Source organism: Larimichthys crocea, chromosome I (genome assembly GCF_000972845.2).
Source record: "Larimichthys crocea isolate SSNF chromosome I, L_crocea_2.0, whole genome shotgun sequence".
In the NCBI taxonomy this organism is placed as follows: domain Eukaryota; kingdom Metazoa; phylum Chordata; class Actinopteri; family Sciaenidae; genus Larimichthys; species Larimichthys crocea.
This window is the reverse complement of record NC_040011.1, coordinates 1,358,254-1,381,926: the sequence shown is the minus strand read 5'-3', so window position 1 is coordinate 1,381,926 and position 23,673 is coordinate 1,358,254. Positions and strand designations below refer to the sequence as shown.

Genomic DNA, 23,673 nt, shown 5'->3' with positions numbered 1-23,673 from the left:
AAAAGTAGTATGAAAGCTCTTTATCTGTATAAAGCAGCGAGCCAGTCCGCATCAGAATTTCTAAATAATGTTATTGTGTAATGTTGTGTACAGTTTGTCGTGGAAAAACAAATCTTTTTTTCATCTGTGAATTTATTTCTATAGAAGGAAATGCACTCACCCATGCTATCATATATATATATACTGATTTTTTTATTTTTATGATCACATATTTTAGAACTTATACATCAGAGTAATAACCAGTAATGCTAGTGTTACCCTGATGGCCATCGAAACCGTCTGCTCAAATAAAAATAACCTGAAAATGACAGAAATTAGGTGTTTATGCAGCGAAACGTTGCCTACTGAGGAGGAACTGGTGTTTTGATCATTCTCCTTCTACCTTTTATCTACACACAGACATGAAGATATATACTCTTGCCCAATTCATCAAAGTAGCTGCATGTAGTTCATGGGGTCTCCCACCACTAACTTTGATTTACCACATGTCTTTATCCTTTGAGGCTGCCCAATCATCTGAAAAATGTAGAATGATCAAGGCTGTTTGATATTTCAAAAACTAGTTAATTTTACTGTAAGTCCTTTTTAGCATACACATATTGAAACACTCTTTTGAGTTTGGACTAATTTTATTTTACCTTGCTGCAAAGATTTAAAAGTAAAAATATATTCTTTGCGACCCCAAACCACCAAGGTTGTGGTCATATGAAAAGAGCTTGTTATTTGAGGGTTTCTTTTGGGGGTTTATGAATATAAAATTTAGGTTTTGGTTGAAAATAATTAAAATAGCATTGGAATTTTTCACCTTTCATTAGCATGAAAATGATTGTCTATAGGTGTGGTTTCTCAGGTTTTCGAGTTCCCTCTTTCGACTCGGTGGTGCTATAGCAACCTGCTACAGTCAACAGCAATGTTGAGAGAATGGCCTCAGAAGAAAACCAAGGCCCTCCCACCTAGTTTCAAAGTGTCCTCTGAGATTTGAAAGCTTGGCAGAGAGGCATCCATCTCTGTCCTCCTTTACTGTAGGCGACTGTGAAAGATTTTTAGTCCTCTGAATAAATCTGAGACTGATTTGCAAAAGCTAACACTTTCTTTATTTTGTGTATTTTTTTTTTATTTTTACTTTTCCAAATTGTTGATATTGCCTCAACTAAACTTTCCTTTTGGGCATTAAATGTTTGCCTTTTCCCCTTTTGCCTTTCCGTCACACATGCAAAGGGAAAGGTGCTTTCCTAAAATCCTCACTGTATAACCAAGGGTGAAAGCTGTTTTGTCCTTTTTGGAAGGGATTCATTTCCACATGAAAAGAGAAGCACTGTCCAATCCCTTTATACATGTCCGTTTAGTTTGCCTAACACAATACTAGACTAACAAAAGGCAATGCCTTCACGGTGTGAATATAATGCACAGCACATATATCGGGCGCCCATGTATTGTTACTTTTGCTTTTTAACATACATCAAACAAGACAAGACACAGTTTTGAACACATCAGACTCGCTGTCTGACCCCTTGGGGACAAATTCCTGCATACACAGGAAGAGTAAGGGAGTGTATGCATAATTTGTCAATGTTGCTTTTTTATAATGTCCACAGGTCTCTTTGTCCCCGTGGTGTGGCCCATCTGTTTTCTCTGCTGATACCGAACATGTGTAAAACATACGGAGCCGAAGAGAGATATGGGCTTTTATTCTTTAATGTATGCTATACACTTGGGCTTTAATGGTGAAGTTTCTGGTTCATGTTTTGTGTATTCAGGCACGCTCGCTACAAACCGTAGGTAGCCTGAGAAGCAAATGCAGCAAATATGTCCCCGCATTTAATTTTAGTGACTCTTCCTGACTTTAATCTACGAGTCTAAAAAAGGCACTGCGCTACAGGATGCATGAATCAAGCGCTGCGTGTTCATGCTGATAAAACTGTATTCTGTTTAGAAACTCTATCATCAATCTCTAACACATCTGTGGGCCGTGTGTTTGTTTTTATCTTCTTCTTTTTTTGTCATCAAGTAAAACACATTTACTCCTACCACTGTGCTTCTGCCTTTGAATTTGGATGTTGAAAATGACTGGCCTCCAATAGAGGGCACAGTTGACTGCATGGACGCGCACAGTGGGGGTAACTTGCTGAAGGTCTGAAAAAAACAAAAAACAAAAGCGAATCTGTATCAGGGATGGAAATGAAAGATGAGTTGTAATAAGAGAACCTTTTTTTTGTGTGACACAGAATAAGATTTTATTTTTTTTTGGTTCAAGAAAGTGAAGGACTGTTAATCTATCATTAACCCTCTGGTGTTCCAAACTTAAAAGAGCCTTCATCTGAATAAAATGTGTGACTATGTTGCTTAGTAACTAACTTCCGCGTACAGTCTCTCTGTAAAGCCCCCAGGAATATTACAGAAGAGAGAAAAAAATAGTTTGACTTGAAGTAGAGGGGAAAGGGACGGGTGGAGGCAGGAGGGGTAGTGGCTTGAGCAGCCCTCACAAAAATTCCTCTCCTTTTTTTATGTCCTTTCTTTCTTTCCCCTCTTTTTTTTCACATGCCCTTGACTGAAGATTGAATGGCAGAGTTGGAGATAGATTGTTGGGCATTTGCCTTTCATGCAGATAATGCCATTTGATGGAGGCGAGTTTTTGATGTGCTCTGGGTATAATAGAAGAATCAAACATCGAAGGCCAGGGTTGATTTTGCTTGGAGAAAAGCTGTCCTCAGTGATAACTTCATCACTGCATGTGGTCGGACGTGGAGTAAATTCAGGAAGGGGATTTAAAAAAAAAAAAGAAATTGCCCAGTCAGAGCTGCAGTAGTTGCCCCCCTATTGAGCTATGGGGCCTGCAGTCCATAGCTTGAAGGTCTGTGATCTACCACTGGTATTGTTAGTCTTTCTCTCTGCTCTCTCTCTCAGAACCAAAACGACTTTGCCTCAAAATGCCTTTCTAGTGGGATTAGTGGGCTGTTGCTTTTGTAATTAATGAAACTCTGCTTTCCACAGTCTATCCTCTAAATGCTATCATTGGAAGATATGAGATAGGGTCTCACATGTTTTTATTTTTCTTCAATCACAAAGCTAATTCAAAGTAAATGTGGTTTTGGTTTAAGACCGGGACAGAAAATGGCCGGTAGGCAAGTGCACTTACCTCTGTAACTGGAGCTCATCAAGATGAAGTTTGCACACTTACAGAATGTTGAAGAACTTGACTTCTGTCTATGAAATCAGAAAACTAAAAGCCTGTCAGCCCCCTTCAAAGCCACTTCGTAATCCTCTTGATTGTTGATGTGAAAGATGTAGGGACAGAATCTTAAACTGATGCGCATCAGAGTAACATTTCTTAATGTTTATGCATTGATGGAAGTCAAAGTGTGCACGCTTGTGGCACATCCCTGCTGCGAATGATCAGTTCCACTATACAGAGGGTGGCTGGAGCAAAACAAAATGAATCAACCTTTCAGCAACGTTTTAATTTGAACACCAGGATTTGTTGTTTATCTAACAGTTTAATTAACAGCATGAATAATCCTTAGCTTCAGTGAGAAATAACAATAATAATATTTACATCACTCTGCCTTTTCTCATTCCTCATCCCCCTTTGTCTGGCTGAAGGTGAGAAATTTGAGTTGGCCAATTATGTGGCAGCTCGCCACAGGTAAAGTTAATGAACAGCTTCTCAATACAAAAGGGGGCAGAGGCAGACTGAGACTGAAGCTCAGAGAAAATCCACCTCTGCTGGCTCATATTTAATTAATGGAGATGTTTTTCTCTGCTGCAATTGACTGCAAACTTTGACTTATTTGGTTGGAGGGATCAAACTGGTGTAGTCTGAGTTAATGTGAGGTCATTTAATGTAAATATAGATTTATTTTTTCTTATCCGATAATGGAAATCATTTTGTTCACACATTCAGCTGCATGTTGCTCACCGGCTGGAGGTCACAGTTGAACCCACATTTTTTTTATTATTATTTTTTATTTATTTATGGCATACACCGGTGCTGATAGGCAGACCAGATGCGACGCTGAGCAAAGCGACGGGATGCGCAGTTTATCAGCTGACAAGTGCATATCGGACAAAAGAGCAGCTGAGCGACTGATGAGCCTCCGCATCCTCACCGAGTGAGTTTCCTTTTTTTTTTTTTCAAAAAAGGAAAAAAAAAGAAAAGAGAAAGAAAGAAAGAGACAAAACATCCTACGCTGCCACTGTGCGTCAGGAAACATAACTGTGTTGCTTCCTAAACTGCGTTGTTGGAAGTATTGGCTGTGCTGAACCACGGGGAAGGACTGTGTGGAGATTTGTGGAGCCACGTTTTCACACGGAGCTGGCAGCTGAAGCTCTCTCATCTCCCTGACACCATAACGCAGCGCTACATTCTCCACTTCAACCGAGTCGTGCGCGGTCGGTCGGCATCGACGACCATAAATCCAAAAAGGTTCTTTCTTTCTTTCTTTCTTTCTTTCTTTCTCTCTTTCTTTTTTTTTCAGTGGAGGTGTCTTGTGAAGATTTTTTTTTAACTGTGCCAAAAATCGCGGCTGTTTGAGAGAAAGGCACCGGCGACGCGCCGTGCACACTGCAAGTTTGGACTAAAAGCGCACCGCTGGAAGTTTATGTGCTTCTGCGTCGGACAGGCTGGAAGCTGAACTGAAGCTTCATGCAGGTCAGTGAGATGTGAACGTTATTTTATCCTCTTCCTCGCCTCTAAATGAAACTCAGCCGCTTGATTGAAATAAATGGCACAATCCAGTGGTCCTTGTGCAATAATGGTGTTTAATTTGGTCTGTATGCTCTGTTGCAATATCACGAGTCCCTCGACGAGACGTGGAGCCGAAACCTGCCCGGATCCCACCCCCCTTTTCCCATCACTATCTTGATTAAATGAATTAGTTCATACTGTGGTCCATACCCTGTGGATTTTTAGCAGGATTATTGCTTTAATGAGTACAAGTGTTAAGTAGGATGTAAGCGTTTCCTAATGGGTCTAATTCTGAGAAATGCATCAATCATAACCTAAAGTTCAACGTTCAAATAGATGCAGTTTGTAAAAGTCACCTCATTTTGTGCTTTCAGGCGACTTTGTAGGTCTTGGACCTTTTTAACTGGCATGTTAAAAATGGCACAGAGAGAAAAAAAATAATGTGTTGCTGCTTTCTGCAGGTCACATTCAAGTCATCCACCCCCCCAGAGCAATGACAATAAGAACATAATCATCCTCCCAGTCTCCATCACCCCTCACCTTAGTGTCCTCAGGACTTCTGACCAAGAGCTGACACGGTGAGATGGCTTTGCTCCAATGAGTGAATTTATCTGCACATAAAATGCTTTATAAAAGCCTGAAAGCCTCACTGGGGTGTAAATCACCTGCAGAGATAACCCGTTCAATCCACTAATAATTCAAGTGTCGATGAGCCTGCACACACTCTTGCTAAACTCTACCAAATGTATGGTTTTTCTGCCTCAGGTGAAGCAGGTGGAGAAATTTAATTGGACCCTTTGAATGAATTGAAAGAAGCCTTTAGGACGGTTGTGTATGGATCAAGGATTCAAAGCCTCTTGGGTGAGACGCGCCTGCGGAAGGCTCAACTTTTGGGTTGGATGTTCTGCATTAGGAGAGAGGGCCGATTGTCTGACAACCATGAGATGGATGCAATGCAATGTTTAATTTGTGATTTCATTTAGTGTTTCAGTTGCAGTATCATTTGAAGGGCTTTAAAAAATGCTGTTAATTACCTACACCAGTTTAGACATCAGCTGGGTTCATTCCCTCCTTTGTATTGTGTCTCAGCTGTATAGCACCCTGACTTGCCTGTGAGTGAAATGTTGATCTGATTTCACTGTTGCATGGATCAGGCTTTACTGCAATCTGCAAACACACGCATCAGAGTGCACATGATAGCCCAGAAGGACAAGTATATCTGTCCAGCTAAATTGATTTATGGCTATTGTCCAGAGTGCTGTTGAAGAACTGCAGCGGTTGAGGCCATTTTCTGTTTCATATTCCTCCTCTGACAAGGACCGGAATAGTAAAGTAAAACAAATCTTTAGTACTTCAGGCCTTAGCAGTGACTTATGCCAGCTGAAGGGCTTGTTGCCCATCTTCAGCCCCCCCCACCACCACTGCCACCACCATCAGCCTTTGGCTGTGTCATAAGAACAAAAAAAAAATGACTTCAAAGAAGCAGTCTGTCTTCTTTGTGCCTGCCTGTAAAGGCATTATAGTGACACTTATTGGGTGATATTGAACATATGGTTTTGTAGTAGAGCAGCAGAACACAAGTACAGCTTATATTATCTTTTTTCAAGGCATTGATAATAATTTCATCTGACTTACCTGGATCAGACGTCACAATCTCCGGCACTAATGTATGTACGAACCCTGATAAAAGAAGTGTTTGCGTTTACACGCTTCAAAAGCATAGCTGAAGTGAGTACAGTGCTTGTGAACATTACACTTTCAGCTCATTTTGCACAGCTCACCAGTGAAAAGCAATAAGCCATTCTCTGGCATACACTGTGCCATACTGTAATAGACAAGTGTACCTGCAGTTCTGGGACATTTAAGCCTGCTGCCGTGACCCCTTATTGAGGCTTTAGCCTAATGCCTCTGCTTGAAACTTCATCGCCCTTTAATCCAACTAATCAAAGCAGGTGACTACAATTTCTGATGCAGCCGAGAGCAGGAAATTCTCGAGGTGTTTTTTTTTTTTTACTACGCTTGGAGCTTAAAATCATCTAATTAATTCAGAAATATTAGAAGAACTGTGTACACAACACTGCCACCGCATGTTCCTGTCCTTAAGTAATTTCCCCTTTCATTATTCCTGTGGAGAATTTAATATTCTGTGTGATGAGAACTGCCTCCTTTAGGGATAATGCCGGCTTGAATACTGGCCCTAAACAGTTTTATAGATTATTAACGGGCAATCAAGATGACTTCTCTCCCTCTGTAAAAATTACTCCTCCAAGATCTGAGAGATATGGCGGGAGAGTCGATAATCAGGCCTGCACTTATAATATCTCTTATTACTTCTTGTTGCTGATAGTGGCTCAGAAGATGACCTCATAAATTGAACATTGAACATGAGCATTTGATATGGCAAACAGCATGGCCAAGTCGCCTGTTTCAACACATCAGAGCAAATATGTGAAGGTTAATGCAGCCTGACAAACTACCCACAGTTCCCTAGGCTCGACGGATCGGTTCCATGTCATATTTACTTTACATAATTGCTGCCCTCTAATCTGTTACTATTAACACACAGCCTGCCTGGTTATTGTCTACTGCACTCTCTTTCACCTGTTTTCTCTCTCAGTACATTTTCCCCTTCCTCCCACGAGAATAGCCAGACATCATGATAAATAGTTGCCGTGAAAGTAAAGCGTGCCAAGATGTATGTTGTAGGATCTTGAAGTACTTTAGAAATTCAAAGAAACCAGGCCTCAGGATGGCCAAACCTCCGTCAGCGGACAGACTTGCATATTTGCCTTTTCAATGACCTCCAGTCAGAGGATTATTTGGTTTTGGCACAGCGATGTGACACTTGAGGCAAAGTTTATCCTGACAACAACAACAACAAAAAAAAAAAAAGTTTTTCCTGCAAGTTGCCAAATTATCGCTGAAAGTCACCCTAGGATTTGGTGAGGGGGGGGGTTGCATGCTCTTGAAATGTGCTTAGAGTAGGGATATTTAGTGACAGCACTTGATGCATTACCACTGTGGTCCTTAACTACATTGTATACTGCACGAGAGAGAAAAAACAAAAACGGTTTGGATGCGAGCACTTTTAAGACTGCATGTGCTTTATGCTGTCTCTGAAGTCACCATGGTGTGTTTTTGAAATCACTAACACATTTTATATTGTCTTCCCTATTTCATAAACATCTTTTAATTAGATTATATGGATGCCTCAACAAGCTTGAGTAAAAGCTAAGACTATAAAGAGAGTCTATTTTCCATCTCGAATATCTGCTCAGTATAAAAAATGTGATACCTGCCATAGCATTTTGACTGGAAAGGAGCAGAGCTTCCTTAAGGGTGCAACTACTCTAGTCGCCTTGTGGCTGTTGTAGACCCACTGAATGACCTTATGTGTTGCGCAATACATAAACTGATTCCTGCATCTCATTCTGAACGTACATTCATATGAGTTTGCAGTGATAGACTGTGTGTTTCTCTTCACGGACAAAACAGCGTGCCCGGTTATTGTTTTTGATGAAATCTGAGCCTTTCTTCAGCAGTGTATGAGTTGCTTAAATCAAGAAAGGCAAAGATTGGAAGCATGACCTCTCTTGGTTTTGTTTCGAACATTTACTGCTGCTCTTTGGCCAAAGCAGGCTGAGATGAAAGCCACCTGCGATTAGCCACACGACGCTGTCCTGCTGGTCCAGCTCTGGGAGCAGCGCCGCTTCACACTGTTGTAACCTACAGATTAACATTTATGGCTCAGCATGCTCTGGTGGACTTTCTGGGTCAAGACCAAGTGGCAAGATTGAGGAGTGGGCCTGACTTTGTAACAGTACAACTCTCCCTGTGTGCACCAGGCTGAGCCTCGCGGGGAGAGCCAAACCGAAATGTGCTTAGTTCTGTCATAGGGAGAACAAAATAGAAATGCATTGTGCTCTCTGCTTGTAAAAATTGCCCTGGGTGAATATCTGCACGCCATCTAGGTTTCAGCTTTTGTGAAATACAGACATTACATTCAAGGCCAGGAAACTTTCAATATTTAAAGGACATTACAAAGCAAAGACCTTCTGTCACTAACTGCTAAATACAAACAGTTTTGCCTTTGCCATAAGTCATGATTACGTATTGTTTAGCTCATAATAAAATACTGATGAGAAGTTGTTTTTATTTTTTACAAGTTAAAAATGTTTTCCTGCCCTTCATGGTGCAATAACTTGCTAGAATTCTTGGGAAGGATTCCTTCAATGCTATAATTGCACAAAGCAATATTGGCCCTGGAGGAGGTTTCTCAGAATAGCTTCAGCCTGCCAAGGGCCTCAGGTCTGGTCTTTTGTGGTCACTGGACAGCCCAGTGGGAAGTTGGGCTTCAGCTTTGCTCATCGATGGAGCTGCTTGACGGCCTCAATAATTCCGTTGAGGCGACCTCTGTGATGCTGAAAGCCGCAGGTCTGGCGGGTGATGAAGAGCAATGATGGGGACAAGGTGGGGGTGTGCGGTTCATGCGGGAAGCAATGCAGCAACACTTCCTCTTTCTGTTTTATTATCAGCAGGGTAAAGAAGAAGGAAAATATTGAATATCAGACCATTGAAGAGTGTAAAATTGGCGCCTTAGAGTCAGTGTAATGGTATACAGGTCAGTAGTCTTTGACTTCCAGTGGAGAACCATGTGCAGTCAGAAGTTGGTCTCAGCCCGTCGCCACAGGGCAGACTCTCCAAGTTTCACCCCTGGAAATAGAGAAACCAGTGCAATGTTGGTGAATTTTTAGATTGATGTTTCTTTAATAAGGCTTGCAGTCTCTCAGTATTCTGATAGTGTGCCATCATGACCTACATACTCCTTAAAATGCTGACAACTGGAGAATAAAACCCTCTAGTTTCTTTATAGATGTGTTTTTTTATGTAACACCATATGCCTAAAGAGAAAACACACTCAATATATTATTCTCTGTAAAGTGCAAAAATTATGTTCATTATCTACCTGCAGTTTGTATATCTTCTGATATCATCTTACTGAGGTGAGTAGTTTGATTCCCTTTGTAACAGTTGTGTAGATGTATAGCAGCAACAGCAGGTCAAAGTCTCTATCTGGTCAGATTTGATATTTTCCAGCAGTCGCAGCAGCACTGGAGCGTTGTATTCCCATTGCAGTATTGAAGCTTTCCCTCACACTCTTCAGTTGTCTGCCGCTATTATATGCTTGCTGTGTATACTCCCTCTCCCCCCTGCACATGCTGAAACGGGGAGGGTTAGTTTGTTGTACGATCATGGGATATGCATTTGAATGTCAGCAGTTTAGAATATCTCTCTGCGTTTGAATTTTTATTTGGTAGCCAGGTTTGTATGCTCCCAGCATTTCAAATGTAGTTTGAGTAATGATTTTGAGCCACTCCGAGTGCTCTTTTGAAGGCCTACAGTGGTGCTACAATAACGTCTCCAGATGTCCAGATAAAACCGTCAAGTAAGGCTGATATTTGATTGAGAATTTGTAATCAAACAAACACTGCTGTTGATCCTAATAAATTAGATACCTGAAAGAATTCTTTAGGATAATTCAGGAGCTTTTGCTTTTGTTTACTAGATACATTGTGGACAGATATGATGTAAATTTCATTTTTTTTCAATCACCAACCGTGATGTGATTGCTCTGTAGCTTCATTACAATGCAGCTGCGGTATCACCGCAATTTAATTTATTTCCATAACAATGGGTCGATCATGGATTTGTCTGTAAATTGCCACAGGTCTAACGGAGTTGATTTTATTTTTGCACGCCGTGGAGTCAATTCATTATGAGTGAGCATTAGACGACAATTGTTGACACCGTCTTGCAAGATTCTCAATTAAGCGAATGTACATGAACATCATTACTTCCTGAGATCCCCCCGTGTGAAATAACACTGCCGTGATACCAATTTGAGAAAATAGCAAACTGTGGCCCATTGAATTAAGACCGTCTGGTGTAATAGGGTGTGTGATATGGAAGGGAGCACCTATTTTGATAAGAGCTTGGTTCAATACTAGTAGCCTTGGATGCGGATAAACGCTTGAGCCTGTATGTATGAATGCACTGAATAACCTGCTATTACCATTTGAGATGGAGGAAGATACTGCAGAAGAAACATTATGAAACCCAGCTTTTTTATATTCTGATTGTCCACACCTAGCAATTACATTTTAAAAAATGAATTGGCTGTGCTTGCGGTTTTCCCCACTAAAGATTCAATGAATATATAACTCATACTGTCACTGGTGAAGGGTTATTTGGGGGATTTGTAAACATCCCTGCTCAGCTTATTATGTTGTATCCTGGCGCTGGCAGATGCTGTTTTTTTTATTATATAATTCACACAGACAAAAAGGGAAACAATGAAATGGTTAGGATCAGACACTGACCGCTGATTTACCAGTGGTAAACAAGAAAAGTGAAAAAAAAAAAAGACAACATGCTCCCTGTAGCTTTGTTTGTTCTTTGTTTTTAAATGTGCTGAAACTATGCGTGATGAAGCCTCAAGCTCCATGTGCGTGGAATAATCTGAAGTGGCTGTATCAGAGATTTGCATCACTTTATTCCACTTGTGAATATTCTGCATCATACCCCAAGACAAGAGAGTTAGGATGGAGCAGGATTTCATCAGCTTTCCTGAGAGTCTTACTCAATGTAGTAACCTCATCCGTCACCAAGTATGCTAAGGATATAGCTGCCACGGAAATTTAATTGCAGCTAAATGCCGTCATGATTTTGTTTGCTTTTTCTCCCGCCTCTTCTTCACTTTCTTTGTTTCTTTCTCTTTGCCCGACTTTGCGTCTTAAATGGTCAGCGACACCTTAAAAGAAGCATCAATATAGAAGTCGACGCACAAAATAAAAACATGCATCTGCCATAAAAGTCAAAAACACAACACAAAATCTGGAACAGTCAATCACCTAATCAAAAATTGATTGTCCTGTCTCTGATTGTCGTGTATTTTTAGGTAATAGTTCCACACTTCATGTTGCAGCAAGGGATTTAGGCATTGAGCCTCAATAAAGATGAACACAATCTGGTTCAGATGGCATCCAGAATTCACAGGGTCTGGGCAACGTGCTGCAGACAAACACTTCTGTGTCTCCAAAATCACTGGTGTCAGGGGGAAACAGGCAGCATCTGATGGAACACTGCCCTGGTTCTCCCTCTCCCCTTCTCCGTGCGCCGGGAGGCACGGGAAAAAAAAAAAGGAGAAGAACTGAAGAGAAACTGAAAGAGGAGAGGGAGAGAGGAGCGTCAAGGAGGAAAGGGAGAGAGACTCGACAAGATGAATTATGCAAAGCTGTCAGAGGCGGCTATTGTTGGAGGTGCTGGCTGTGTTAAAGGCAGCCAGTCCTGATCTTCACCAGCTCCATCTACCACTCAGCACTCCCAATGGCTGAGAGCCGTCTGATCTGTGCTCCGGCAAATGGCCAACAACAAGATGAGGACCGGGGGAGGTAGGGAGATGGGCCAGGCCACTTGGTGACAGGTGGATTGTCTTGGAGGGACACAACGGCAATGACAAGTACGCTCTTTATTACCGTTATTTGCAGAGGTCACCGACAGGGAGATCTGAGTTGACTTGTACAGCGGCCCCCATGGAAATATAATTACCAAACAAAGGCTTAGTGAAGAGTTGCCATATCAGCAGTCTGGTCAGCGGTGGCCACTCTGCTTTTCAAAATGCTTTGTGTGCTGAAGTCAGGAGCATGCAGCAGCTCAGTTTAAAACACTGTGTTTGTTTATTCAAGTACATTTCACAAAAAACTCTTCATCAGTTCCAAAATATCCAAGAAATAGCACTCGGAAAAGAAGATTAAAAGGTTAATTAAAGATTGTTTTAATTACTGATTGTTTTAAGTCAGATATTATAAAATAAATCAAAGCTTTCATAGTAATTCCCAGCACCCAAAGTGATGTCTCACAGTCACTTGGTTTGTCCAATCAACAGTTCCGAAAAATCAGGTGTTCAGTTTATGACGTAAAAAAAACAACTGGAAAAATGGTTTCTGTGTAAACGTTAGAACTGTGTTGTTTATCTAACATGAGACATTCCTGTGTTTATTATTTATTTATTTATTTATTTATTTGATTTTCTGGGCTCAGCTTACTGAATTGAAGTGGGCGGGGCTCAGTTACAAAAACAAACAAACAAAAAAAAAAGATGTACTTCCATTGCACCAATCAGGATTTAGCAATGTTTGAATCTCAGTCAGATGATGGGTTCTTTTTTTTTTTTTTTTTACTATCAATTAAATCTGATGTTATTACACCCACACTCTCCTAATTAAACAGATTAAATGAATTTTTTATGTATTTTTGATATATATGTAAACATAACTCTTTTTTAAATTGTTTTTATTTTTTAGTTTGATTTTAGTCATTTAGTCAAGTATTTTAAAAGTCCATGAACAATAATAGGACAACATCTAATTATTTGTTTTAATTAAGTCTATAACATGTCCGAAAATAGTCACAAAAAAAAACTTTCTTGTGTCTGAGGTGAGCTCATCAGACTGCTTGTTTTGTTCAACCATCAGTCAAACCCCCCCTAGATGTTCAGTTAAGGATCACAGTGGACAGTGAAGCAGGACCCGCACACACAGAATAAGCTAGAACTAAAGAATGAAGGAATTTGTCCTTTATGAATACATTTACTCAATCATTGAGGATTCATTTTCTTGTTAATTGACTAATCATTGGATTGATTTTGTTCAGCACTGATCAACTGACTAATTGACACAACCCTGCCTAGAAAGTCGCTCTTCTTATTGGTCATCCTGGAGTAAAGCATCAAAAATAGCCCTTCCTTTTTGCACTTTTGATAAATAACACACTGTATGTCATTTCCTGTTTTAATTCGTTGCTCTCCCCTTTGGTCATCCATTCCAAATCCCAAGTTAGAAGCATAAAACACATCTGCTCTCACCCTTGATGAATAAGTGTGTGTCAGACATGAAACAAGTAAATCTCACTTCAATCCTTGAAACCTCTCCAACTACCCTGAAGAGCCAATTGACTTGGACACATTTCTTCACACCATATTATACAGATGGTTTATGGTTTGTGCTTCAAAGAAGTGCAGAGGTGTAGGACAGTACCAGGTATCAGGGGGACTGTACTGAACTGGCATGGGAGTCATTGGGACGTGTGTGGAGCTACGCAGCGTAGATCATGAACTGTCTTTTTTTTCCGTGCCTCACTGGCTCGCCAGAGGATCTCTGTGTGACACTAATTTTGCAGTGTCGACTGTTCCACTGAGCGGTTATGGGTGACTGACTGCCCTCATTCAACTGCATGATCAAAGGTAAAAAAAGGAATCTAGAAGTGAGTGATACCGGAAAAGAAGGAAAAAAAAGACAGATTTACTAAAAAACTGATTTTACCTCAGAATTTCTCCTCAAACTCAATCAGACATATCTCTGCATTACTTTCCTGTGCTTCTGTCCCTTTTTTTACAGATTGCTTTGCATTAGTGTGTACTCTCCGTAGGGTAACTACAGGCAGATTTTGCATAATCAAGGCAAGACAGATTGTCTTTTATTCTTCGGTGCAGTAGTCTAGTTCATACTGCAGTTAAAACCTTTGAAACTTAAAGCCTGCAGAAACACAAAAGTCCCCCAAGAGCCTCTGTGACCTTTTTGTACATAATTTAAACTACCATGAATGTCTCTCTTGTATCCTGATAGTGTCCCAATGTGCGGTGCCAGTGTACAAGCAGGACGCTTTGATGAGCTGTGAAAAAGTAGCCATCTTCAGGTCCTCGGAGTAAAGCAGACAATGTTTATACGAGAACGTGCCTGGTCACTCAAGGGCTTATACTTGATTAGGACACAAATCTAATTCCTCCTGTAGGGGGTGGGGGCTTCTTGCTCGGTGGGCAGGACTTGTAGCATTAGCTGTTTTTCAGACAGTGAATCTCTTTACAAGTCCATAAAGAAGAGCGGGCATCGTAATCAGGGAGGCTTCTGGGCGTGTTCGTTTGCATTTATCCTGTACATTAATCTGCCAATCTGGACGGGTGTGCACAATTTGCTGAAAGTGATGAGATGTGAGTGAGATGTCCTGTGGCATCATAAAACAAGTGCGCGTGTGTGTAGGTGGTGGGGTGTTGAGAGTTGAGTGTCAGGGTTACAAGAGAGTGTGTCACTGATTGCATCTCAGCCCATCGGGGGGAACAGAATGATATCCAGCAATCCGGAGAGAAGGGGAGGAAAAAATAAGTTGAAGAGGCCTAGAACAGCTCACAATTTTCATTATCCCTGCATCCTGTACTCCCCGCCACCAGGTTCGGTTTTTGGGAAGTCTCCCCGGGGCCGGTGCTATCTTGCAGTGCGACAGTACGCTATCCTGGCTTCATTGGAAGGTTTTGATGCTTGATGTGAAACGAAGTGGATCTCATTTGGGGAAAAAAGAACTCTGATACTCTAGTCTTACAGCTCAGCCAAGAGAGAAATGAAAGTGTGTGTGTGTGCGCGCAAGTGTGTGTCAGGAGGCAGTGGAAAATGGCTGGTAATAAACACTTCTGACACACCGGGGCTCCCATCCACATTCCACTCAAGGTTTTTTGGGGGATTAGTCACATTCTCATCCCTCTTGTCCACATTTAAGAGCACTGTCTCCACCTGTGAGAGTGTCTTCTTTGAGATTTCAACAATTTTGAAGATTGTATCTAATGCTGCATACAAGCGTTGTAAACTCTATGCTGTTTTTGTGTCATGCGATAAACACACTCAGTCAGGGCAACCAGAGAGGTTGGGATACATACCTGGGTCATCGGCAGTGTGTAACACAGTGTGTAGTTTTAAGCTCTTGGTTAACTCTCTACTCACACACCGTGTAATCAGTCAAAGGTAACAAGTCAGTAAGTTTTTTTATTATAATTAAATGAAAAAAAAAAATAATCAAATTTTTCCAATACGCTGTTCAAACATTTTTCCAAGGACTATTTTGTTGTAAGTTGGTTTCATTGAAATGGAGAACACTGAGGTCTGTGAATATTACATCTGAAAAAAAAAAGTTTTAAAAGTCGTTTTTCAATGCATTCACAAATGTTTCATTCATCTCCATTGTATTGGGATGGAGGGAGAAATCTCAGACACACATTTCAAAATATGGTCAGGTCAAACCAAACTAGCTACTTAGCTACAGCAGAATATTATTATTTAATGATATCGGGAAACAGTCCCACATTTTTTTTTCTTTTAGCTATTATTACCACAAACATAATTAGTATGGATTTTTACTAGAAATGTGGCTTATCAGGTTTATTTTTGAGTATAACATTAGAAATCATTTGTGTTCTGCAAGAGGTACAAAGCATCCAAAGGGTGTAGCATGTGCAAAGGAAGATCCTATTTCATGTTGGAGTGGATCCAAATCACAGGGCGGATACACAAATAATTTTTCACTGTAGTTAACATTGCGAGATAGATCAGTTGAACACAGGCATGTGTAGTGGTTGCGCTTGAAGATCTGCATATCATACACGGTTGGACTACTGGCCTTGGTGAAGTGCCCTTCTACATGTTCAATGCTTTGAGCACAACAAATTAAGGTCCATTCTCTCCCATTATGGTGTAGTGGAATGAGAAATCTCAGAGTGCTATCTGAAAACCTTGACAAATAAAAGCCAGAACTACCTGCTTCTGGTGTTATCAGTGGAGGTGAGAGATGAATATTATTTTTTATTAATATAGGTTAACCATTCCTTTCACTATTACTATCCACTATATTACAGGCTGGTAATCTTAATAAAATATATACACTCAGTGCATTTCTCTTTGAAATATGTTCTCTCGCTACCATTGCTACTCTGAGTTTGAATCTGACACTTGTGTAACATGCGTATCATGGGTGAAAATTATAATTCTGTATGAGTTACAGTTTGAATTAAAAAAAATTAAAGCATGATATGATCCTGTCAAAAAGTCACTGGCCACCATGATGTGTGACTTATTGATTTATCTGTCATTTATCCAGCATCTGACACTTGGCAGATATTCATTTTTGGACCATCATAGGAGAAAAAACGACCACCCCTAGTTTTAGTAAAACTACTGTCTCTAAAGGAAAAAAAAAAAAAAAAAAAATCAGTGCACTCAAAATGAACTGGATTTTTTTTATGTGCTAAAGCAGGCGGAATAAGGAGGACGCCTTCTTTTGAAGAGGGGAAGTTGTATATGGCAAGAGTTCATAGGTGAGGTGAGGGTGGGGAAGTGGGGGGTGGGACAGTGAGAGAGGGGATAAGTGTGTGCTTTTGAAGATGAAGCAGATGGATTAGTGTTATCTGAGCCTTGTCTCTGTCTCTCTTTCTCCAGGTAGAATGGGCGGAAGACTGAATGGACTGAAGAAGTGACCGACAGTGGTTCAGAAGTGGGGAGGGGAGCTTGAGGGGAAATCGGTATAAAACGAGAATCACGACCAGAGGAGGAAGAGGAGGGGGAGAAAAAGAGTGCAATAATCCAGTAGCGAGCGTCTCAGGAGAGCGTCGGTGGTGAAGGGGAGGGAGTTGGATACCCAGCATGCAGGCAGCATGGAACGGGTGAGGGAGCAGCGGCCTTTCTGCTCGCTGTCCAAGAGCCAGAGAGACCGAGAGAGATACTGCGAAAGAGACAAGGATCGGGAACGTCGTTACACCGCCTCCTCGGCTGACCAGGAGGAGGGAGCCTGCCGTGTACCCACTCAGAAATCCTACAGCTCCAGCGAAACGCTCCAGGCCTTTGACCATGACCCTTCACGGATGCTGTTTGGAGGCAGAGTCAAGGAGATGGTCCACAAGGAGAGTGCAGAATACAGCAGGCCAGGTCAGTGAGAATAAATGTTTACCTATAGCCTTCAGCACTGTTTAATTTCTCAATAATTGCAGGTGGAGCTCCACAATATGAGCTAAGTGGGGTGGTTATTAAAGCTGCCATGGATAAGTAGACGACAGTTTTGCTTCACTTTAAAGCCTGCAGTATTAGTTTGATGAACTTGGCTACAAAAAGTATGATCTTTAGTTAAACTATCTGTATTCATTTAGGAACTTTCAGTTTTATAGCTCTAATTCTAAAGAAGGAAATGTAAAGATGAATCAGAGATTCCAGTTTATTGGACTTGTAAATAATGACAAACAACTAAATCTTTTTGTCCACGTGCATTTGCTGATGTTTAACAGTGTGAAACGTCATTAGCAAATTAACGTGGACGCCGGAGATTTTGTTGTTTGTTTCGCCATTTTGCAGTTTTATCTTCCACTTCTGTTTGACAGGAAAAAAACAGTGCCAGGATGCCAGACAGTAGTAAACAGAAATAAATAATATCAAACAAAGGCACAATTTATTTTTTCACACTTTGATTGAAAACTCACATTGCGTGTAATACAGTGGACCACGATGACCTTATAAAATATTCATGCCGTCATGTTCATAGTCCGGTTTTGCAGGACTGTGTTAAAATAATAAAGAAAAATGCTCAGTAAATAACTGTATGCTTTAATTGGCTGTTAGAAAACTGTTCTGATTTCTGTAATTCAAAAGTTTGAGCAGTTTATTCTATTTTATGGCACTCCTTTGGCTCATAAAATTGCAATTAGAAAATCTATCCATTACTCCCTTACATTTTCTTGGTGCTAATTGGTGCCCATTTTAGGATTAATGGGATTATGATGAAGTTGTGGGAAGGATGCTATTTTTCTTTATTTCTTTTTAAAAATCAGGCATTTAATGTTAACGACTGTTTCTTACATCATCACAGTAAATGTCAGATTTAATATTATTCATCTGGAAGTGGAAAGGAACATATTTTGTGTAGAAGAGTGTGTACTATATCTGCTCGTTGTTCTCTCTGTGTGTGTGTGTGTGTGTGTGTGTGTGTGTGTGTCTCTGATGGCATATGGAAATCTATTTATATAAAAAAACTAAACGTATGGATGTTAATGTCAAGAAATCTATATTTTGTAGCATTTCAACTTTGTCTGATTTACTTTGAAAGGTTTTCTGTCTGCATCATTTCCAACGACACATAATTAATAACAAAGTAAATTACAAAATCCACTTCACTCTCTGACATTAACATTATTTTTAATATCCACAGATCATCACAAACTTTTACATTGTTCACAATTTATTTTCTTGTTTTTAACCATGTTGACACATGTGACCTTGAAATCTTAAAAAAAATCAATAATTAATAACAGTAAAGTATCAGTGATTTCTCTTAAGATCAGCTTTATGGCATTCACATCTAACATATTCAAATAAAAAAAGTAAATGAAAGGAAGACTTGGGGCGATCACACAGATAATCAATTTCACATGGATATGCAGAGGCCAACATTAAGAATATTTTCTTCTTAGTTCTAGGTCTTCCTAATGAGGTTGACATTGAGTTATTTTTGTTTATTGGCAATGTTTCTGCATCTCTTTAAAAAAAAAAAATTATTTAATTTATTTATTTTATATGCCACAGTGTCTTTGAGGCCATGACTGGCTATTATTTTATTCCTAGTGAAGACCAGAGCCTCAAGTAATTCCAAATGAAAAGACAACAAATGAATGGTACTGATTTATTGTGAAGCAGGCTATGCCTGTGAAAACAATGAATCTTTTATTTGTGTAGATGAACACAAAGCTTGTTTTTTTTAAATGTGATTTCCTTTGAGTTTAAATGTCTAATCAACGTTGGTCATCATAAAAATCTCACTTTGTTGCAAAGCTCAGTTGGAGCTATGCTGTGATTTAAGTGAAAGCAAATGCTTTTGAGCATTTGATGAGTGTTAAGTAGCTTGGAAGGACGTCGCTGAAGCTTTAATTTAACAATTACTTCCTCCCCTTCCACCCTGCTCTTAGGTTAAGTGTTTTTTTTTTTTTAAGAGGCGCTGCTCTTGTCCATTAACCTGCGTTGTTTCTTGGTTTGTTAACTTTACAACTTCTGTCATTCACAGGGCAGACATTTTCGCTGAGGCAACTCGGGATCTGTGAGCCACCGCCTCGCAGAGGCTTGGCGCTTTGCCCTGAAACAGGCCTCTCCCACCCACTGAGCAGCTACTCCAGAGGACCGGTCGCTACGGAAAACCATGAACCTGTATCACCGGAACGTACCATGACTCTTTGGGGAACGGGGGCAAAGTCTGGGCAGAATTCATGCCTCTCCAGTCGCTCTAACTCAGCGCTCACGCTCACTGACACGGAAATGGACAATAAATCGGACAATGAGATGGGTGAGTAGGGCACACTTTTCATTCTTTTAATCTTAAAACGCTTATTTGTTTGCAGCTTATGCTTTCATCGCTTTTCAAAGGGGAGAAATCATTATGTGGGGAAAGCAGCAGTTGTAGCTTGGATTATGGTTGGCGCTGGAAACAAGGAGCTGATTGGTGTAAGGAAGTGGAGGCGTGATTGGTGGGGCCGCTATCTGGAGAGGCGTTTGCAGCTGCCTTTCTTTGGATCAAAGGCACGATTTCTTGCCGCATTCGAGAAAAAAAAAAAAAAAAAAGAATTGGCTTGACCGATTGAGTAGTTGCTAGTCACCTGGTCCTTCTCCACAGGAAGCAGAGGAGTTTGATAAAGTTTCCCCATGGGCCAGCGTATAATCAAAGATAGCTTTGTGTGCCTCAGTTTAAGATTTTCCTTAGAAATTCTGCAGTGGTTGACTGGGCATGCACAATGACTGATTAAATGGGTACAATGGTTTGAAGTGCAAATGTGTTCACGCTGGAAACTTTGGACAGAGTATTGAGGTTCTCTGTTTGAAGAGGGAAAATCTTCGTTGCGTCAAATGGAGGCAGTGCATATCAGTTATACGCATTGTTGTTAGATTTATACAGTTTCTAACATTTTTCCATCCTTAATAGTTTGATTTGTTGCCATTACCTTCTTGAAAGGTTAATTTGCAGTTTGGAAACTCCTTTATGTCTTTTGTAAAACACTTTAAATCGACATTCCCTGCTGCTTTTCAGTATCTCTTCCTCTTCCTTTTTTTTTCTTTGCTGCAATGCATCGTCTTTTCAGTTTATACTTTAAGTGAGTGATAAAGCCTCGACCCCCATCCCACTCAAACACTCAGACACACACACACACACACACACACACACACACAGACACACGTCATTGAATTTATCCTCTCTTCTTCACGTGTTTTAGTGTAAATCTTCAAAATGTCTTTTCTGATGTTGAGTGCCCTTGCTATTGCACATCATTCATCATCATCATAATGCGAGCCATCGCCATTACAACACATTCAATGTAAAGCTCTAATTATTTTAAGAAACCGATGATCTCAAAGAGTGGCAGGCAGTTAAAAATAATTAGGGTTGATTACACTTTCCTGGCAAGAACATTAAAAAGGGGGTAAAAAACGGAAAGTGTCTTGTGCTCATGTGCTATCAATTTTTATTCTAAAAACATTGGCTACAGCCTGACATTTGAGACAAGTCATTTTCTTAATGGCAGTATTCATCATAGTGAGCTTGTCTCCGGGGGGCACTGAGTAAGTCTTTTTACCTTTTCAAAATGCCATCAGAATTCAAGCTCATGTATTTGTTCCAATGTCTGGCCTTTACTTTGGCCCAATACACTGTATACATTTATGATCCACTAAAAGCTCAGCCTAACCACAGAGGTGCTGGTAAACATAACCTTCACCTCCTTAGCGCTCGTCTGCAGTCATATTTCTTGGTGTACATGCCAAGCACGAAACCGTACCACCAGTCATTCCACCGCTCTGCAAGACAATGCAAAGTCTAGCTTCAGTAGGTTTTCTGTTGAGCTTTGAATGCACCTGCCCTACACACACACACACACACACACACACACACACACACACACTATCCTGCAGACCCCCTCTAGAGTATCTTTTGGAAATGTCTCAAGACGCTGCTGAGTGGCTCTAGTTAGTACAATGCCCCACTGAGACTTTATCTAACTCACTATTGCCTCAATTAGTTTCATTATGGGGGATAATAAACAATACCTGCTATGTCTTCATCCCAGGTGCCATGCTTTTTTTTTTTTCTAATGTTACCAAAAAAACCTAAGATTGCATGCCAGCTTTCTTCTTTTTACTCTAATATGCTAAAACTTTTCTGTTAAAAGACCAATGTGAGTCGTAGTGTAATTTAAAATTCCAACTTTTTTTGTTTAAACTATTTTTGGACCTAAAGTGCTTTTTCATCATCTAGATTTTGTGCCGAAGCAAAGAAAATCCTCACCGCCTCTATAGATCTTGATATTTTTTCCTTTTCTTTTTTTTTTTTTTTTTTTTTGTCAGGAGGCATTGCACTTTTGACTTTCACTATTTAATGAAGCAGCTAAGAGAAATGACCCATCCAAAGGTTTCCATCAACTGAATATGCATGCAGAAGCTCCGACAAGGGGCCGTTCAGCCCCACTTATTCATAAATGAACTCAATATTTCATTCTAATTTGCTCTGTTCTACAGAGTGTTCGACACAGACAAGTACCAAAACCTCAGCACATTCACAGAGCACGGCATCTGCAAATGTTAACCTCCATGATCCAATAGAAAGAGGTCCACCTTTTAAATATGAGACCAGAGTGGTCATCTTGTCGATCTGCAGCTTTAAATGATCCACTGAGTGCTGAGACAGAACACGAGTGGTTGTTCTCTGAAGTGATACATCTGCATTTTAGCACCGATAACATTAACTGAAGTATATTTTTCAATTTCTCTGGAATAGACTGGATCCAGTGAGTAAAGGAGCAGTCGATTAAGTTCAGTGCAATGATTTTTAAGATCATGCATCTACTATTTTATTGGATGCATGATCTTAATTTTTTTTTACATTTTTACTTGTTTTGCATATAATAATGATGCTATTATTATTATTAAGCCATGCATTTCATTGCATCATAGCCTATAGCATAGCCATTTATATCAATCATGAAGGATCGCAACATGAAGTTGCTGTATTTTTTTAATGGAAAAAGTAAAAAGAAATCTGTTAAGCAGCTTTCATTGATTTTACACTTAACATAATCCCCTGCCACTAATAGAATCCCTTGAAACAAAACTGATCGATCTGAAGCATCCATTTTATTGGTTTTCTAGTTGTAAGAATGGCCATGTGATTCTAAGCAGCCCTTGAATATCTCAATAGATGCACAAAAGATAGCCTTCACTTCTCCACGCCTTCAAAATATATTTATGATCCTTCATATGAAAGCACATATAGCACATACAGCTCCTGAATTCACACGTGCAATCAATGCATGGTGTTTAAAAATTAATAATTAGAAATATTCTGCCTATCAGCTCATCATTTTACGTTTTAATAACTCCATGCCTACCGTGTCACATGTGTGTATATATATTAGGAAAGAGACTATATATGTTGTTTCTCCTCATGCAGTAATTATTTCATTTCATCACTTATATCTTACAGTGATAGCTTGTCATACACAATCACACCCACGCACTAAAGTATGCATATATACACAGCTGCATAGTGTAGTATAGCGTTAGAACTTCATATCTGTAGGGAGTGTAACCTCTTTATGTGGCACCCTGATGAAAGAAAGAAATGTTTGCACTCAGCAGGTGAGGTGAGACAAAATGAAGCTTTAAATAGTTTTTCTCAGTCATATTTTTTTATAGCACATTAACTGCTGAAAATTAGTAGAGAAGAAAAAAAAAAGTTATCTAACCTCCATTCCCACTGCAACACTATTAAATAGTAACTTCATGTAATTATTTAATTACATTTGGATTACGTGAAATTTATATATTAATTTATATGCTGTAATAAATCAGTGGTGCCCCAGTTAGTTTTCAGAAATTGTTATTTAAATCATTCCTAACCTTTTATAATTTAGTGAATTTAATGGAGAAAATGTCCTTAAAATGTTCCTGTATTGGAGAGAAATGCACACAACAGCAAGGAATACAACAGAGCTGCTTTCCAAACAGAAATTCTTAGACGTGGAATTGGTTAAGGTGACCTCAGTCTTTACTAAAGCATTATTTGCGCTGGAAATTATAGATTAAAAAAATTAT

The 23,673-nt window shown here is 39.9% G+C and overlaps 1 protein-coding gene across 3 annotated transcripts in view; it reads left to right on the top strand.

Moving 5' to 3' along the window:
* Window positions 1-23,673, top strand: part of si:dkey-237h12.3 (teneurin-3) — a 176,310-nt gene that overhangs the window by 38,128 nt on the left and 114,509 nt on the right. For 2 of the 3 annotated variants that reach the window (XM_027279740.1, XM_027279748.1), the window contains 2 exons: window positions 16,999-17,484; window positions 19,604-19,879. In XM_027279740.1, the coding sequence (XP_027135541.1) occupies window positions 17,214-17,484; window positions 19,604-19,879 (547 nt within the window). In that variant the 5' untranslated portion in view covers window positions 16,999-17,213. Of the gene's footprint in view, window positions 1-4,234; window positions 4,649-16,998; window positions 17,485-19,603; window positions 19,880-23,673 lie in introns of those variants that run through there. The other variant, XM_019256312.2, reaches the window with a different exon arrangement.